The sequence below is a fragment of the Mustelus asterias genome, chromosome 14, assembly GCF_964213995.1.
Source record: "Mustelus asterias chromosome 14, sMusAst1.hap1.1, whole genome shotgun sequence".
In the NCBI taxonomy this organism is placed as follows: domain Eukaryota; kingdom Metazoa; phylum Chordata; class Chondrichthyes; order Carcharhiniformes; family Triakidae; genus Mustelus; species Mustelus asterias.
The window spans coordinates 37,553,050-37,572,842 of NC_135814.1; the positions used below are offsets into that span (position 1 = coordinate 37,553,050).

General features: G+C 44.5%; 1 protein-coding gene across 1 annotated transcript in view; it reads left to right on the plus strand.

Moving 5' to 3' along the window:
* Positions 1–19,793, plus strand: part of LOC144503590 (extended synaptotagmin-3-like) — a 99,451-nt gene that overhangs the window by 21,204 nt on the left and 58,454 nt on the right. The window contains exon 4 of the mRNA XM_078228179.1: positions 13,039–13,115. Within this exon, the coding sequence (XP_078084305.1) occupies positions 13,039–13,115 (77 nt within the window). The remainder of the gene's footprint in view (positions 1–13,038; positions 13,116–19,793) is intronic.

The following is a 19,793-nucleotide window of genomic DNA, read 5'->3' on the forward strand; positions in this document are numbered from 1 at the left end:
AATATAACTTGCAAATATTTCTGTATAGCTTTTTTAAAGTTATTTTCAGTTCATTCAAATCTGTTTACTCATTGATAAGGTGAATAGCCAAGGCCTTTTCCCCTTGCTAGGGGTGTCCAAAACTAGAGGGCATAGGTTTAACGTCAGAGGGGAGAGATTTAAAAGGGACCTGAGGGGCAACTATTTCACCCAAAGCTGGTACGTCTATGGAATGAGCTGCCAGAGGAGGTGGTAGAGGTGGGTACAATTACAACAGTTAAAAGACATTTGGACAGGTATATGGATAGGAAAGGTTTAAAGGGATCTGGGACAAATGGGACTAGTTCAGTTTCGGAAACCTGGTCAGCCTGGGCGAGTTGGGTCAAATTCCACATTATTTTTTGTTGAAACCACGCAGATACTCCTTAATTTTGCTTCAGCGGACTCCTAAAGCTATTTCACAGGTAAACTTCAATTGAAGCGGCAATGTAATTTGACCAACCAAAGCCATAGTCTGAAATCCTGAGTTTCAGTAAATTACTGTTTATAATATCAGCAAGTTTTGTAACTGGCTTTTTAAGGCAAGCTGAATAATCAGTTTGACAGTGATCACAATTTTCTAAGTCAATAATTTCAGGTGAAATAACTAATATGCAACACAAATAATTTTTTTCACACTCCGTTTCGGTGATACTGCTTGTGGTTATGTTCATAGATTCATAGAATCAATACATCATAGAATCCCTACAGTGCAGAAGGAGGCCATTCAGCCCATTGAGTCTGGACAGACTCTTCCACAGAGCACCTTGTCCAGCCCCTATCTTAGCAACCCCACGTATTTAGTCCACTAATCCCCCTACCCTGCACATTTTAGGACACTAAGGGACAATTTAGCATGGCCAATCAACCTAACCGACACATCTTTGGACTGTGGGAGGAAACCGCAGCACCCGGAGGAAACCCACGCAGATAAAGGGAGAACGTGCAAACTCTACACACACACTCACCCGAGGCTGGAATCAAACTCGGGGTTCCTGGCACTGTGAGACAGCAGTGCTAACCACTGTGCCAATGTGCTATTTTGCTTTAATGGCTAGTTTTTAATTTACAGCAGGGTGATTCCATTCACTAAGTGTTACATCGAGGATCTCTCCATTGCAACACATCCATGAATCATATCCCAGGGTTTACAACTGCAGGCTCGCAACAGATGCAAAAGAACGTAAGAACATAAGAACTAGGAGCAGGAGTAGGCCATTTGGCCCCTCAAGCCTGTTCCGCCATTCAATAAGATCATGGCTGATCTTTTCGTGCATTCAGCTTCACTTATCTGTCTACTCACCATAACCCTTAATTCCTTTACAAATCAGAAATCTATCTATCTTTGCCTTAAAAACATTCAATGAGGGAGCCTCAACTGCTTCACTGGGCAGGGAATTCCACAGATTTTGGATGAAGAAATTCCTCCTCAACTCAGTCCTAAATCAGCTCCCTCTTAAATTGAGGCTATACCCCTTAGTTCTGGTTTCACCCGCCAGTGGAAACAAGCTCCCTGCTTCTATCTTACCTATTCCCTTCATAATTTTAAAGGTTTCTATAAGATCCCCCCTCATTCTTCTAAATTCCAATGAGTATAGTCCCAGTCTACTCATAGAAACCCTACAGTGCAGAAGGAGGCCATTCGGCCCATCGAGTCTGCACCGACCACAATCCCACCCAGGCCCTACCCCCACATATTTACCCACTAATCCCTCTAACCTACGTATCTCAGGACTCTAAGGGGCAATTTTTAACCTGGCCAATCAACCTAACCCGCACATCTTTGGACTGTGGGAGGAAACCGGAGCACCCGGAGGAAACCCACGCAGACACGAGGAGAATGTGCAAACTCCACACAGACAGTGACCCGAGCCGGGAATCGAACCCGGGACCCTGGAGCTGTGAAGCAGCAGTGCTAACCACTGTGCTACCGTGCCACCCACTCAGTCCCTCCTCATAAGCCAACCTTCTCAACTCTGGAATCAACCTAGTGAATCTCCTAAAAAGGAACAAGGTTTGCCTGAAAGATATCTGACCCGATATTGGGTGAGGCTATTTTTCAGGTGCCTCTGCTGTCAGGTTGACAGGTGTTGGGCCTTTCATTGACATGTATGTATAGAGCCTAACACCTGTTTCAGGTTCTCTCCAGAAAGTTGCAACAGTGATAAATGGAGCAGGATTCAGTACTCCCAAAATATATTCCTAGGCTGAATGTGCACCTTGTCTGCAAGGAGCCATGTACATATAACCACTGGCATTGTAAAGTTAAAGTTTATTTATTAGTGTCACAAGTAGGCTTACATTAACACTGCAATTAAGTTACTGTGAAAATCCCCTAGTCTCCACACTCTGGCGCCTGTTTGGGTACAGTGAGGGAGAATTTAGCATGGCCAGTGCACCTAGCCAGCACGTCTTTTGGGCTATGGGAGGAAACCGGAGCACCTGGAGGAAACCCATGCAGACACGGGGAGAACACGCGGACTCCGCACAGTAAGAAGTCTCAACAACACCAGGTTAAAGTCTAACAGGTTTATTTGGAATTACGAGCTTTCAGAACACTGCTCCTTCATCAGGTGATGAAGGAACAGCACTCCAAAAGCTTGTGATTCCAAATAAACCTGTTGGACTTTAACCTGGTGTTGTGAGACTTTTTACTGTGCCCACCCCAGTCCAACGCCGGCATCTCCACCTCAAGACCCCGCACAGACAGTGACCCAAGTCAGGAATCGAACCCAGGTCCCTGTCGCCGTGAGGCAGCAGTGCTAACCACTGTGCCACCGTAACTTGGCATTATTTATTGGACATGAACACTTTGATTTCTTCTTTCTGTTTCAGTTTATATTCTTATTGGTTAGTTCCTTTTTTTTGTCCAGAGTTCTACTGAATTCTAATAAGTGTTGCTGCTGTGTGACCTTTCGAACCAATGGCAGTGAAACCCAAATATCAGTGGAACTTTGTTTGCAATCAATGACTCAGGCTCATGTTGTGAAATGAATTTTAATTTCATTTCATTTCTTTATTTCCTTTTCTTTTAAATCGTCATCTTAAAGAGTCTTTGTAATTGGTACACAGTGGCCTCACAGTAAGCTTCTTGAAACAAGAATTGAACAATCTGGCACATTGAGTAGATCATTTGAACAACGCCCAATCTGTTTTGGTGATTACTTTAGGACAGCATTTTCCTTGTTAATTTCCAAGTTAATTAGTATGAACTAGGTGAATGCCTTTGTCATGAAAATAAAGCATTGGAAATGTCATGTCCTTCCAGATCATTCATTGAAATTGTAACTGTTCCTTTTTATAGTCGGAGTCTCCTATTCAATAAGGTTTCTGACTTGTCAGCTGTGTTGTAAATGTATATTGACAGAGTTAGCAAATTTTCCCACCAGGCAAAAATATTTAATAACAAAAACCTGTGGATTTACAGTTGTGCTGAAACAGTATATTAGAAGACTGGAACACCACTTGCTGCTATATCGTGCAACATTAGCCTCAGCTTTTCAATAGCATTAGATTACAAGAGACTTATTGATAAGAAAAGCCATTCAGGCCATCTTAATTTACCCATCCAAAGAATTTGTATTCTATTCTTTGCATCTCCTGCATCCCCACCACCACCACGCCCCCCCCCCCCCCCCCTCGCTGCATCAAATTGTTTCATAAATTATTTCAGTTTACTCCTGCATTAGTCTGCTTGGAAGGCAGGTGTTAATCACTCACTGCTTGCAAAAGAACCTCTTAATATCAGCTCTGATATTGCCGTTGCCAATTTCAGCAATGTCCCATTGTCCAACTCCTACTGTTTTAATTTGAAGCAGTATCATATCCTATTGCGTACCATTTACTAAGTTTTAGACCTCTGAAACCACTTGGATTTTTGGAAGTGTTTGCTTTCAGAGGGACCTGCTTATCCTTTGTACATGGATTGCAAAGTTACCATGCACATCCAACAAGTGATGAAGATGGAAAATTGTACATTAAGCTTTGTTACAAAGTTTATTTATTTATTAGTGTCACAAGTAGGTTCAAATTAACACCGCAATGAAATTACTGTGAAAATCCCCGAGTCGCCAAAGGAATTGGAGTATAAGAGTATAAGGGCGGCACAGTAGCACAGTGGTTAGCACTGCTGCCTCACAGCTCCAGGGACTTGGGCTCGATTCCCAGCTTGGGTCACTGTCTGTGTGGAGTTTGCACATTCTCCCTGTGTCTGCGTGGGTTTCCTCCGGGTGCTCCGGTTTCCTCTCACAGTCCAAAGATGTGCGGGTTAGGTGGATTGGCCAGGGTAAATTGCTCCATAGTATCCCGGGATGCATAAATTGGAGGGATTAGTGGGATAAATATGTGGGGTTGCAGGATAGGGCCTGGGTGGGATTGTTGTCGGTGCAGATTCGATGGGCCGAGTGGCCTCCTTCTGCATTGTAGGGATTCTATGATCATTCTAAATACGTCTTACTACAATTACACAGGTCATCAGTGAGGCCACACCAAGAACACTATGCAGCTTTGGTCTCCTTATCTAAGGGAAAATTTCCATGCCCTAGAGGGAGTGTATCAAAGGTTCACTAGATTGATTTCTCACCTGAGGGGATTGTCCCAGGTGAGATTAAATACACAAGGCCTATATTCCTTGGAGGTTAGTGGAATTGGAAAGGACTTAATTCAAACATATTAAATTTTTAAAGGGCTTGACTGGAGAATATAGTAAGAGTTTTAACAACACCAGGTTAAAGTCCAACAGGTTTATTTGGTAGCAAATGCCATTAGCTTTCAGAGCGCTGCTCCTTCATCAGATGGAGTGGATATCTGCTCTCAAGCAGGGCATACAGAGACAAGAAAATCAAGTTACAGAATACTGATTAGAATGCGAATCTCTACAACCAACCAAGTCTTAAAGATACAGACAATGTGAGTGGAGGGAGCATTAAGCACAGGTTAAAGAGATGTGTATTGTTTCCAGACAAGACAGCCAGTGAGATTCTGCAAGCCCAGGAGGCAAGCTGTGGGGGTTACTGATAGTGTGACATGAACCCAAGATCCCGGTTTAGGCCGTCCTCATGTGTGCGGAACTTGGCTATCAGTTTCTGCTCAGCGACTCTGCGCTGTTGTGTGTCGTGAAGGCCGCCTTGGAGAATGCTTACCCGAAGATCAGAGGCTGAATGCCCGTGACCGCTGAAGTGCTCCCCGACAGGAAGAGAACAATCTTGCCTGGTGATTGTCGAGCGGTGTTCATTCATCCGTTGTCGTAGCGTCTGCACGGTTTCCCCAATGTACCATGCCTCGGGACATCCTTTCCTGCAGCGTATCAGGTAGACAACGTTGGCCGAGTTGCAAGAGTAGGTACCATGTACCTGGTAGATGGTGTTCTCACGTGAGATGATGGCATCCATGTCGATGATCCAGCACGTCTTGCAGAGGTTGCTGTGGCAGGGTTGTGTGGTGTCGTGGTCACTGTTCTCCTGAAGGCTGGGTAGTTTGCTGCGGACAATGGTCTGTTTGAGGTTGTGCGGTTGTTTGAAGGCAAGAAGTGGGGGTGTGGGGATGGCCTTGGCGAGATGTTTGTCTTCATCGATGACATGTTGAAAGCTCCGGAGGAGATGCCGTAGCTTCTCCGCTCCAGGGAAGTACTGGACGACGAAGTGTACTCTGTCCACCGTGTCCCGTGTTTGTCTTCTGAGGAGGTCGGTGCGGTTTTTCACTGTGGTGCGTCGGAACTGTCGATCAATGAGTCAAGCGCCATATCCTGTTCTTATGAGGGCATCTTTCAGCGCCTGGAGGTGTCTGTTGCGATCCTCCTCATCCGAGCAGATCCTGTGTATACATCCTGCTCGGATGAGGAGGATCGTAACAGACTCGGCCAATGTTGTCTACCTGATACGCTGCAGGAAAGGATGTCCCGAGGCATAGTACATTGGGGAAACCATGCAGACGCTACGACAACGGATGAATGAACACCGCTCGACAATCACCAGGCAAGACTCTTCTCTTCCTGTGGGGGAGCACTTCAGCGGTCACGGGCATTCAGCCTCTGATCTTCGGGTAAGCGTTCTCCAAGGCGGCCTTCACGACACACAACAGCGCAGAGTCACTGAGCAGAAACTGATAGCCAAGTTCCGCACACATGAGGATGGCCTAAATCGGGATCTTGGGTTCATGTCACACTATCAGTAACCCCCACAGCTTGCCTCTTGGACTTGCAGAATCTCACTGGCTGTCCTGTCTGGAGACTATACATATCTCTTTAACCTGTGCTTAATGCTCCCTCCACTCACATTGTCTGTATCTTTAAGACTTGGTTGGCTTTAGAGATTCGCATCCTAATCAGTATTCTGTAACTTGATTTTGTGTCTCTGTATGCCCTGTTTGAAAGCAGATATCCACTCCATCTGACGAAGGAGCAGCACTCCGAAAGCTAATGGCATTTGCTACCAAATAAACCTGTTGGACTTTAACCTGGTGTTGTTAAAACTCTTACTGTGTTTACCCCAGTCTAACACCGGCATCTCCACATCATGGAGAATATAGAACGTAGGGGCACAGCCACAAAGTATGGGGTCAGCTATTGATGACTGAGATGAGACATTTCTTCACTAGAAGGACTGTGAAGGACTGTGAATCTTTGAAATTCAGTATCCATGGAGCGGTGGCTGCTTGGCATTGAGCTTATTGAAGACAACATTGATAGTTTTGGCGTATTGAAGGATGTACAAATAGTGATCAGCCTTGAATTTGAAGGGTTGAGGAACCTATTTCTCATGTTCTGTGGATGCCTCCTTTCCAGGTTTCCACAGCCTGTCCTCATAACTCCAATTTCTAACACTAACGGTCAGCTTTATGACTCTTCTCCCCACCCACCATTTTCCCATTTGCCCAAATATCCCATGCCACCAAATTCGCCATGGAGAAAGCAAAATATTCTGGCCCAATCACTGATGCAATTAGAAACCATAATTGTCCTACAACTGAACCCAAGAGCGCTGCATCTGGTAACCTTCGCACTGATGTGATCCATTTAACCAATACAAATATTACATAGACTCATAGAAGCCCGACTGTGCAGACGGAGGCCAAATGGCCCATCGAACCTGCACTAACAACAATCCCACCCAGGTCCTTTCCACATAACCCCACATATTTACCCTGCTAATCCCCCTAACACTAAGGGGCAATTTAGCATGGCTAATCAACCTAACCTGCACATCTTTGGACTTTGGGAGGAAACTGGAGCACACAGATGAAACCCACGCAGACACAGGGCGAACGTGCAAACTTCACGCAGATAGTCACCCAAGATTGAAATTCAACCTGGGTCCCTGGTGCTGTGAGGCAGCAACGCTAACCATTGTGCCACCATGCCACCCCTTCCATTCAGCAAGTTTTTAAAATCTATGCCCAAGGTTTGCCATGAAACTTCAGTGCAGAATTTTCTGAAATATGTTTGGGGAAGTACAAGAACCCAAGAACAGAAGTAGGCAATGAGACCAACAAAAATATTTAGTCAGATCAGCCATTTACCCACATTTGCTTTTGTATGATTTATCACTGCTATGTTAGATTAGCATTGTCTTCAAGAAATCAAGGTGGTTGGTCTGGCATAATCTGCCATGTTTAAAGCTGTGTTGACTGCTGGTGGTCAAGTTGGATCCCTGGCAGCAGATCAGAGGCAGCCACAGGGGCAGCTGTGTGTCAAAGCAGGCTGGTTAAAAGACCCACTTTGGTTCTCCAGGATTTTGACTCAGTGTTTGCGTTGAATTTTAAATGCTCCAGCCATCACCCCTCACACACCTGCACCCATTCCCCACAAACATACCTCCGTGCCAGCGGTGCACTATCCCCTGACACCCTAGCACTGACACCCTGGCCTAGTGCCTTGGGCCCCGAGAGGATTCAAGGAGGTAGGTCCAGTGGCCATTTGTCCCTCTGCTGCTGCCAGGCTGCAGAGGAAGGATCCCTCAATGGTCATAGGGGTTGGGTGAGCTCAGGTAAGGGGTTATCTCTCCACTCACTGGTGGAATGTGGGGCCCCTCCTAGCCTTTGCAGACCTGAAGATTATCCCTGTCAGAAGCTGCAAGTATGAGCAAACTTCTTTGAAGTCCTGTGACGGAGAGAGATGTCAATTTGTCCTGTGGCGGAGGGAGGGGGGGTGGCTGGGTGGCAGTTTCCAGTCTGCACAGCTCTGCACTCAGCCCCAATGTAAGCACAACAGCTTTGATCTGAAGTTGCTGTGGCTTCCCAGCAGGCAAAAATCATTTAAACCGTTGCACTTGAAGCCTTTGATCTGTAACAGATTCAACTGCAGTGCCTCCTAAAAGATCCAGTTGTCAGATCAAAGGCCTCTATCAGCCTCCAGCCATCCTGACTGCACCTCCAGTATCCCATTGATCACAATGTAGACTGAATCAAATCCTGATTGACAGTCCGTGTTTTCTCTCCCTCTTTTGCAAACCAGTTCAGATCTTCTCCAATTAGAAGAGAACTACTGGATGTCCTTGATAGGTATGTTCCTGTCAGGCAGGGAGGAAATGGCCGAGTGAGGGAACCATGGTTCACAAAAGAGGTGGAATGTCTTGTGAAAAGGAAGAGGGAAGCTTATGTAGGGATGAGGAAACAAGGTTCAGATGGCTCGATTGAGGGTTACAAGTTAGCAAGGAATGAGCTGAAAAAGGGGCTTAGGAGAGCTAGGAGGGGACATGAGAAGTCCTTGGCGGGTCGGATCAAGGAAAACCCCAAGGCTTTTTACTCTTATGTGAGGAATAAAAGAATGACCAGGGTGAGGTTAGGGCCGGTCAAGGACAGTAGTGGGAACTTGTGTATGGAGTCAGTAGAGATAGGCGAGGTGATGAATGAATACTTTTCTTCAGTGTTCACCAAGGAGAGGGGCCATGTTTTTGAGGAAGAGAAGGTGTTACAGGCTAATAGGCTGGAGGAAATAGATGTTCGGAGGGAAGATGTCTTGGCAGTTTTGAATAAACTGAAGGTCGATAAGTCCCCTGGGCCTGATGAAATGTATCCTAGGATTCTTTGGGAGGCAAGGGATGAGATTGCAGAGCCTTTGGCGTTGATCTTTGGGTCCTCGCTGTCCACGGGGATGGTGCCAGAGGACTGGAGAATGGCGAATGTTGTTCCTCTGTTTAAGAAAGGGAATAGAAATGACCCTGGTAATTATAGACCGGTTAGTCTTACTTCGGTGGTTGGTAAATTGATGGAAAGGGTCCTTAGGGATGGGATTTACGACCATTTAGAAAGATGCGGATTAATCCGAGATAGTCAGCACGGATTCGTGAAGGGCAAGTCGTGCCTCACAAATTTGATAGAATTTTTTGAGGAGGTAACTAAGTGTGTTGATGAAGGTAGGGCAGTTGATGTCATATACATGGATTTTAGTAAGGCGTTTGATAAGGTCCCCCATGGTCGGCTTATGATGAAAGTGAGGAGGTGTGGGATAGAGGGAAAGTTGGCCGATTGGATAGGTAACTGGCTGTCTGACCGAAGACAGAGGGTGGTGGTCGATGGAAAATTTTCGGATTGGAGGCAGGTTGCTAGCGGTGTGCCGCAGGGATCAGTGCTTGGTCCTCTGCTCTTTGTGATTTTTATTAATGACTTAGAGGAGGGGGCTGAAGGGTGGATCAGTAAATTTGCTGATGACACCAAGATTGGTGGAGTAGTGGATGAGGTGGAGGGCTGTTGTAGGCTGCAAAGAGACATAGATAGGATGCAAAGCTGGGCTGAAAAATGGCAAATGGAGTTTAACCCTGATAAATGTGAGGTGATTCATTTTGGTAGGACAAATTTAAATGTGGATTACAGGGTCAAAGGTAGGGTTCTGAAGACTGTGGAGGAACAGAGAGATCTTGGGGTCCATATCCACAGATCTCTAAAGGTTGCCAGTCAAGTGGATAGAGCTGTGAAGAAGGCCTATAGTGTGTTAGCTTTTATTAACAGGAGGTTGGAGTTTAAGAGCCGTGGGGTTATGCTGCAACTGTACAGGACCTTGGTGTGACCACATTTGGAATATGGTGTGCAGTTCTGGTCACCTCACTATAGGAAGGATGTGGAAGCGCTGGAAGGAGTGCAGAGGAGATTTACCAGGATGCTGCCTGGTTTGGAGGGTAGGTCATATGAGGAAAGGTTGAGGGAGCTAGGGCTGTTCTCTCTGGAGCGGAGGAGGCTGAGGGGAGACTTAATAGAGGTGTATAAAATGATGAAGGGGATAGATAGAGTGAACGTTCAAAGACTATTTCCTCGGGTGGATGGAGCTATTACAAGGGGGCATAACTATAGGGTTCGTGGTGGGAGATACAGGACGGATATCAGAGGTAGGTTCTTTACGCAGAGAGTGGTTGGGGTGTGGAATGGACTGCCTGCAGTGATAGTGGAGTCAGACACTTTAGGAACATTTAAGCGGTTATTGGATAGGCACATGGAGCACACCAGGATGATAGGGAGTGGGATAGCTTGATCTTGGTTTCAGATAAAGCTCGGCACAACATCGTGGGCCGAAGGGCCTGTTCTGTGCTGTACTGTTCTATGTTCTATGTAACTTCTCCAACCTATCTACATAACTGAAGTTCCTCATCCCTGGAGCCATTCACACGCACCATAAAAGGTGCCAAACAATTATAGGTCAGAATTAGATTTGAAAGCATTAGGAAAGGCTGTAGCAGTATCCAGCGAACTTCTCAATCACAGCATTTCACAGCAGGGTGCATTCAAGATGCTGCCAGCTATCCTGGTAAATTTCCAAATATCATTTGAGTTCAGAGTCCGTTTGTTCTACTTTAGTTGTTCTTTCACACTTAATTTTAATGTGTATTTAGCCAGCTTCATTTACAGCAAACAAACCTAACTCGAGGGATCGTGTTGTGTAACACTTAAATAAATCCAAAAATGCCACTGGTGAATACATTCACTCATTTAAGAACTTGGAAAAGATTTCTGGAGAGCTGGGTAATCAGCTATTCCATCCCCAGCCACAGTGTACTCCCCAATAGTTTGGCTACTTAGTGTTTGGCAACCTATCTACATGTGAACTGCTGATGTACTGTTGTACATTTCCAGCTGCAGTACTTTTTCAGTAGTCTCCCATTTCAGCCAATAGTTCCAAACCAGATGAACCCAGATGATGTATGTCAGGAGCATCCGGTGGAACATTCTTTTTGTCAAGATTGTTTTCTAGTGCTAGAGTTTCTAAGAGGTGGGAAGGAGATAATGATTTATGTTTTAACTAACCTTTACTGATAGTGTGCACTAAAACTGCTTGCGAAAGGAGAGACCTTTTTCTCCCTTAAGGTGCCAGTCAGAAGCTCATTATTTACACAGGCACTGTACAGAATTCCATTAGATATTCTGGTGCAATTTTAACCCTTAAACCTCCAAAACTGATTGATTTGAGTGGGAAGTAAAACATATTAGAAATCTGAAACCCACCCTTCAACCTGCTCACCTCTGGTTTAAAGGAAGCAACTTGGTGGTGGTGGCGGTGATTGGGGGTGGGGAGAATACAACTAAATCTCTCGTTGGAGTGGGTTTATCATTTATACATTTAAATGGGGCTGCCTGCCTCAGCAGTAGCCACCATTCAAACCTAGCTGGCTGGGTTTCTTGACATCTTACATAGAAGTTAAAGACTGTCAGATCCAGGAAGTAAGTGCCTTTCCACTTAAATATTGGATTCAGTTTACTCGTTTCCCCACCTATTCCCCAAACCTGACCCTTCCAATCCCCCCTCCCCCCTCCCTCAGCTCTTGACCTTCCCAATCCCTTGCCCCTCTGGTCTCTAATCGCTCCTTCAGCTACCCAAACACCCATCCCTCTGAGCTTTCTGGTCCCTCAAGTCTGCTCTCCAACTTGGGGCCACATGCCATAGCTTTGCCAACCTCGCAGTGTGGCTGTCTACGGTGGGGAAAACAAATAAACATTACTAATCAGGTCCTGCTGTTAAATTTGAGGTAAACCTGTTCTTCTGGCTTTCTCAACCTTGAAATTGCTGATCGCTCCCTCCCTATCTCCAAGTAAGATTGGAGGATAGATCTTCAAGCAGCAGGTCTCCAGCAAAGGCAGACTGAGCTAATTTTCACATACAAACTAAATCTTGCAGATTGTGTTCCTGGATTATAACAGATTAGGCAAAGATAACACAGCTCCTAGTGGAGGTGGGAGGTGAGGGCGGAGAGAGATCCCATCTGTCTGACTGACGCCTGGGTATCGTGGAAATCAACCTGTTGTTATTGCTGCAAATGCTAGAATCATTATTAAGTTGTTTTTGGATCAGGGACATGAAGCTGACAGTAAAAGATGCTATTCTTTGCGAAGTGATAATCTCCAGCTGAGAGATGGCCTATTCCTGCGTTTGGAAGGTTTGTTATTGGGCAATTGGCAAGTGTGCAATCTGTTCAAGGTGCAATGTTGATACACAGTAAACTCTCAACAGCCTGTTGTGCATAATTAATTTCATAAACACCCTGGAAATGAAATAAAACAGAAAATAATGGAAACCAGCAATAAATCTGACAACAGCTGAAAACACAAGTTACCATTTTTTTGTGGAGACACTGTCATCATAACTCTGGTAAACTTTTAGCTCTGACGAAGGGTCATTTGACTCAAAAGGTTGGCTCTATCCTCTCCCACAGATGCTGTGAAACCTACTGAGATTTTCCAGCATTTTCTGTTTTTGTCTCAGATTACAGCATCCGCAGTACTTCGTTTATATCCAGTAAATAATTGTCGGATTTTTACCTAACGGCATTAGCTTGACCTTTGACCCCAGGGAAGTACTTATTTCCCTGGGCACAAGGGTCAGGAGAAAGCAGGATTCTACATCAGAAGTCTCACACCCTTTATATTGCCCCAGGATTTCCAATATTTCCCAATTAAGGCACAGGCCTATCGTTATAATGTGAATGAGACAGAAACATGCATACCCAGCCCACCATGTTATTTTCTTGCTTGACATTACAATAAAGAGGCACTTGGTGCATGTGAGTGTTGCTAATACTCTAACTTTTCTCCTGTTTCCAGCCACCCAAAATCTCTGGTGTTAAGGTGTATACTGAACAGGTGGACAAGCGACAAGTAATCATCGATTTACAAATTAGGTAATTTCATTTATTAAAGGTTGCATTTGACTTATTTTCTGCACTGTCTGTTTCCCTAAATGTCAAAGCGAAGCATATCGAATCACTTTACCTGATATGCTTTTATCTTACCCATTATTGCTTCTAATTGCTTTTGCAATTGTGTTCATTTATTGTACATCTTGGAGAAAATCGGTGCAAAAATCTAAGACTAAATTCCTTTCTTGGTACAATAGGAGTAGTAGACAATGGCAGGTCTACAGTGGTAATTCGAATGAATGCAAATGAATTATTTCAACGTTCACTAATGTCCTTTAGGGAAGGAAATCTGCCATCCTTACCTGGTCTGGCCTACATGTGACTCCAGAGCCACAGCAATATGATTGACTCTCAACTGCCCTCTGAAATGACCTAGCAAGCCACTCAGTTCAAGGGCAATTATGGATGGGCAATAAAAGCTGGCGAGCCAGCAATGCCTATGTCCCACAAATGTATAAAGAAAATTTAATTTATTTTAAAGCATTTTTTCTTTGCTCTTTGGGGTTTTAGTTAAGTCGGGCTCCATGGTCGGTGCAGGCTTGGACTGCCAAAGAGCCTGTTCCTGTGCTGTAATTTTCTTTGTTCTATAAAATGCATCACCCCTGTCAAAAAAAAATAGCTACTGATTTATAAAAGTAACATTTAGTTTTTCCCAAGTTGACAAACTTGCTTCAAAAAAATAACATTTTTCTGAGACCAGATATGTAGTCAGTGTAATATGCTTTAGTTAAAGTGGTTCCCAAAGCCTTTCCACTTCAGGTTTTCCTTGCATCGTGTCTGGGTCTGTTCAGGACAAATGGATTGCTGTGATTAGTTGTCACTGGATTATTGTATCATGTGACTCCTAAATTGAACCAGATGGATATTTTCCGTCAAGTAATCCCTATATTTATTTTATTGGTCTCCCTGTTCTCCATGACAATAACGACCTGCCTTTGTGTAGTGCCTTCAATGTAGAGGAATATCCAAAAGTGTTTAATGGAAGGTTGAAGAAACAAATGGACAGCAAGCCAAAGAAGCAGCTGCTAGGAGGGGCAACCAAAACCTTAGTCAAAGAGAGGTGCATTTTAGGGAGGGCTTTAAAAGCAAAGCAAGCTGGAGAGGCAGAGAGGTTTTGGGAAGGAATTCCAGAGCTTGGAGCCTTTAGATGGCTGAAGGTATTTCCACTAACATTGCATAGAGTAAAGTTGGGGATGCCCAAGGATTCAAAACTGAAACTCTCTTCCATATTCTATACTGCTGTGGTGCCGTGACCTTGCCTTGTGCTCCCCACTTTAAGTTACCAAATTAACCTCATCATTTATTACTTCTTACACAAACCTGAAATGTAAAAACAGGAATGTGGTGCAGGGATATTATTCTGGGATTGTTGTCCTAGCACCTGGAGGGTGCCACAATACAAAAATATGTCTTTTGGCTCACAATTACCTGTATTATATTCTTTACATTTCGGTCTATAGGGCACTTGGAATGCATCTCATCAGCTCTGTTGCAGAGCTGGATATATCCAAAGTGAATAAAATACATTAAAAATTTGCTAGTATTAAATGCAAGATTTGAATTTACAGTAAAATTCTCCTGTAGTTATGCCATATTATTTAACATTTTTTGTCCTAGTGACGATGTAACTTTTTCTTGACATAGTCCATAAATATGGTTAGCACCATTCCACACAAATCATCCATTTCTCTCTTTGATATTGTTTACTTATATTCTTGTACTTGAGAAGGAGAAGGTCTGATATTCGATGTCAACCGCAAGTGCCCCTCAGTCAAAGTCACTATATGTACTAAAAGTCAGATAACAACAAGAATGGTTTTTATTTATATAGTGCTGAAAATGTAGCAAATTTCTCGAGTCTCTTCACAGGAATATACCACTACAAGAAAATGATAGACTTTCGGACAGTTGACCAAAAGCTTGGTCAAGGAGAGGGATGTGAGCGAGAGTCATGAAAGAAGAAGGAAATATAAAGAGGCAGAAAGATTTAGGAAGTGAAGTCCAGAGCTTAGGAACCCATAGAAAGCTAAAGGCATAGTTGTTAATGATGGGGCAAAGGATGCGCAAGAGATTAGAATAGGAGCAGTAAGGAGTTTTTGGATAATTAGAAAGCTACAATATAAAAACTTGCATTTATGTGGTGTCTTTATTGTAAAACATAGTTGTCGGAATTTTATTGCCTCGCCCACCCGAGGATCGTAAGCTCCCACCCAAGGCCAACAGAGAATGCCATTCTGTGAGCCTCGCCCAATTCCGAGGCGGGCGAGCCAGTAAAATTCCAGCAAGTATGTCATTTATGGCTTTGATAAGAACCATATTAGGTTACAGCAACAGCAAAATTCTTATTGGAGGAAATCAAAGATGGTGCTCCAGGATGGACAGATATTGATTTGGGAGGTGACAGCAAGTTCAAGGATTTTCAAAAGTTTCCAAGACAGGTGTCAAAGAGATTTTGAGGGCAGGGATAATGATGGCAGATGGTTAAGAAAAGAGGACAGTATCTGAGGAAAGACAACCATTTAAAAAAAAAATCAGTTAACATAGAAGTCAGGGAGGGAAGTTGGGTGGTCAGAGGTTCAATGGGAAGAGGGTTGAGGGAGGAGTCTTATTTGCAAGATGCACCCTGTGAGGTAATGAGGGGTGTTAAGAGATAAGCTGGAGGGAGTTGTAAGTTGAAGGATTTTTAGAGGAAGTTTGGCCTGGTTGGCTAGGGAAAGGGAGGGAAGTGGTAGAGGCAACTGATCGGATTCTTTGCTATTTATTTGAAATTTCAGCAGATACTGATGTTTACTGCAAATCATATAAAAAGTCCACTGCAAGCTGATTGAAGTACAGTCAACTACTGTCATTTGTGGGGGTTCCATTTCCATGAATTCTCACAATGCACAAAATTGTGAACAGTGAACATGTGCTGACACAATGCACGTGCAGAAAGCACTTTGTGCATGAGAACAACTTGGGAAAGGTATTCTAAACCATGGACGAGTGAGCTTTGGGGCTGTGAGCCATGATTACATGTACAGGTAACCAAATTCGCGATTGAGGAGATCACAAAGAATGGCAGTGTACTGTATTTTATTGTTCCTTTTAAAAGGGTTTCTGCAGTTTTAGCAAATACATTTTAAATTCAAATTGTAAAATTACTGTATATTGCCTGTTGGTATGCTAGTATACTTTAAATGTAAAAGAGATCCAGTGTTAACTTTTATGTTGTAAAGATTTTAATCAGCCTATTTTTAATTCTTTATCTTTTGTGGAATGTGGGAGTGTTGACAAGGCCACCATTTATTGCCCATCATTTATAACCCTTCTGAATGTAGGAGGTGTTCTTGAACTCTAGCACTCTGTGTGATGTAAACACAACCATGGTGCTGTTGAGAAGGGAGCTCCGGGATTAGCACTCCGAGACAGTGAAGAAACAACACTATGTTTTCAGTTCAGGATTGTAGTTTAATTAACTTATTTGACACACCCTGCAGACACTTCTCTGCTGCCGGCAAGAATGGAGAATTTGGCACTTGGCCAAATTTCCATTCACTGCAGCTGGACCAGAAAATTCTGATTGTACCATAATCCTTTTGAAGAAATCACAAGCTGTCAATTAGACCCTGTCAACATTGTGATCAGGATCAACGGGGTACTTGAGATCCATTCAAGTGTAAAGGGAATTGAAAATAAACACCGGTGGCTGGAGGATGATAGGAATCCATTGGGCTGTCAATGGAATCTTTTTGAAGGCACCGCACACTGACTTTGTTAGAGACTAAAGGGTTCCATTGGAATGGCGATGGTTTCAAAGATTTCAGCTTGCGACGAAGCCTCAGCAACTTCAAATCAAAGCTGTGTGCATACGTTGGGGTTGAGTGCACAGCTGTGCAGACGGGAGTTCTCCCCCCTTTACTTCCTGGTGAAATTGATATCTCCTCTCTGTCAGAGGACTTCAAAGGGATCTGCTCATACCTGTCAGGGAGAAAGGAAAACCTCTGCTGCAGAATGGAGTGCTGCAATGATTTAAAAGTCTACCAGGTAAGCGAGGGACGTGGAGGTTAAACTGATCTGGCCACTTCAGAATTTTCCCAGCTGACAGGGAGGAATGTATTTGTTGATCACGGGGCTGTCTGAAATCACCATGCCTTAGGTGACCTTCAGATCTGCAGCTAGAAGGGGCAGTCCAGCCATGATAGCCCCCAGCCCATGCCCACCCAACCCCGAAGACCACTGAGGGATCCTTCCTCTGCAGCCTGGCAGCAGCAGAGGGGCAAATGAAAACTGGACCTACCTCCTTCAACCTGTTCAGGGCCCAGGGTGTCAGTGCCAAGGTGAAAGAGAGAGTGCACCATGGGCACTGCCAAGACCTGTGGCCTGAAGGGGGGGCTGAGGGGGAGGGATGCCTGAGTGCAGGATTTGAGTGGAGAGAAGGGTTGAATGAGGAGTCTGGGGGAGAAGGGGGCTGAGCTGGGAGGGGTGGGGGAGGGAGAGCAGATTGGGTCCGGACACCCTCACCCCTGCGTGGGTTACCCGTTATTTGTGGGTGGGGGGGGGGGGGGGGTTGCCCCTCTTTGGCGAGGGTTTGGTGGTGCTCCCATGGTCAATGGGCGGGCGGGGGGGGGGGGTGTCACCTTTTCTCTTTTTTATGGTAGTGGGCTGTCTTCGAGCGTGGAGATAGGGGAGCCATTTAAAAATGTCGGCCTGGTCTTGCAACAGCAGGCCTGGCCAGCGGGTTGCTCAATATGACCTCATTTGCATCTTTCAGGTGGGTGAATCCCAGTGGACAGACTGTCAGCACCAGTAGAAAATACTCCCGTTTTCCCGCAGGTGTGGGCAGTTGGCCTCAAAGCGGGAGAATCGGAGTATGTGAGAGAAGGATTAAAAGTGAACTGATTCCTGTTTACGTCACTTGCAGCCATCCTCCGATCTGATCAACATCCCACAACCATTTTATTTGCCGTCCATAATCTAAGTTTATAACCGTACAGCTAAATATGTACCTGATATTTTGTAATGAGGCTTCTCTGCAACAGCTTAGTGAGGACCTTCTGAAATTTCTAAATATTGGACCTTAACTTCCTCAGAGTGGCAGTCAGTGTCGCATTGCCACTCCATACCAGCTTAGCTACACTAAAATTCTAAAGTGCCTGTCTCATCCGACCTTCCTGACTCAGGCCGGATAAGATTCAAGCAGCGAAGCACATCCCCAGCTCCAGCATCACAGTCTGAAAGAAGTGGAGCGAAGGAGGACACTTCTATTTTACAGCACTAACTGCCATAAAGCAACTGAGTTTAAAGGTCCCACTGAAAATAACAGGCCAGGGAGAAGATAAGTGTCTAAATGAGATGTGGGGGGTTCAGACATGGGCGAGGATACAGACATCGGGAGGAGGGGGGTGGAGTTGGACATTGATCGGGGGAGCCGAATTATTAGCGCAAAGTGGCAGAACCAACTGAAGTTAGCAATTTAAATCACTGTATCAGATGGTTCCCAGCGCAATGCAGTTGTCCAGGGGAAGTTAGAACCTCTGGACAATTTTCGGCGAAATCTTTACCTGGGAACCTCTGAAAGGGATTCCCTTTTGACACTTTGGGGTATCCCCCAAATCCCAAACTGGGGAGCCAGGAAGTTACGAGCCATATTATGTCTACTGAATTCTCTTTATCTAGTTGATCATTTTTAAAAAATCTATCAAACTTGCATGACTTGTCTTTAACAGGAATGAGTTCATAGAATCCTATAGTGCAAAGGGAGGCCATTCAGCCCATTGAGTCTGCACAGGCCACAATCCCACCCAGGCCCTATCCCCATAACTCCATGCATTTATCCTAGCTAGTCCCCCTGACACTAAGGGGCAATTTAGCAATCCAGGTTAGGCAATCCACCTAACCTGCACACCTTTGGACTGCGGGAGGAAACCGGAGCACCTGGAAGAAACCCACACAGACATAAGGAGAATGTGCAAACTCCACACAGACAGTGACCCAAGCCGGGAATTGAACCCAAGTCCCTTGCGCTGTGAGGCAACAGTGCTAACCACTGTGCCAACGTGCCAATATCCCTCAGCATTCACTAATTTCATATTAATTTTTGGATTCTTTAAGGGTTTGCCTTTGATCCTTGAATAGAGGTTTTGGATTGGCTATCTATCTACCTAATATCTGCCCTTCTGTTATCTCCTCTGTGACTTCCTTCAGCAGCTGAGGGTAAATGACACCCAGGTCCAGTAACTATATTTATTTTGTGGTTTTACAGAACTTTACATTTTTAAAATGAATTCTCAAGATGTAGGAAGTGTTGGCAAAAGTTACTGAGGAGGAAACCGTAGTGAATATATGCTTGAAAAGAAGCAAAATATCATTGACACTTAAAATTTGAAGTAAAAACAGAAAGTGCTGGAAATACTCAGAAGTGCCTTTCCTGACGCAAGATTCTCAACTGGAAATGTGCTGTTTCTCTCTCTAGATGCTGTCAGACCTGCTGACTGCTTCCAGCACTTTTTTGTTTCACCTGAACATTCCTCAGTTTGACATTACAATTATCCGAGTCTCTGGAAGTTTGATTTATTTCTCACAGAACATTGGCTCCCTCTCTCAGCCCTGCCCACAACACACGATGACAGTGATTTCCTCGCTATTCAAAAATGCAGAACTAAATTTTGAAAATGCCAC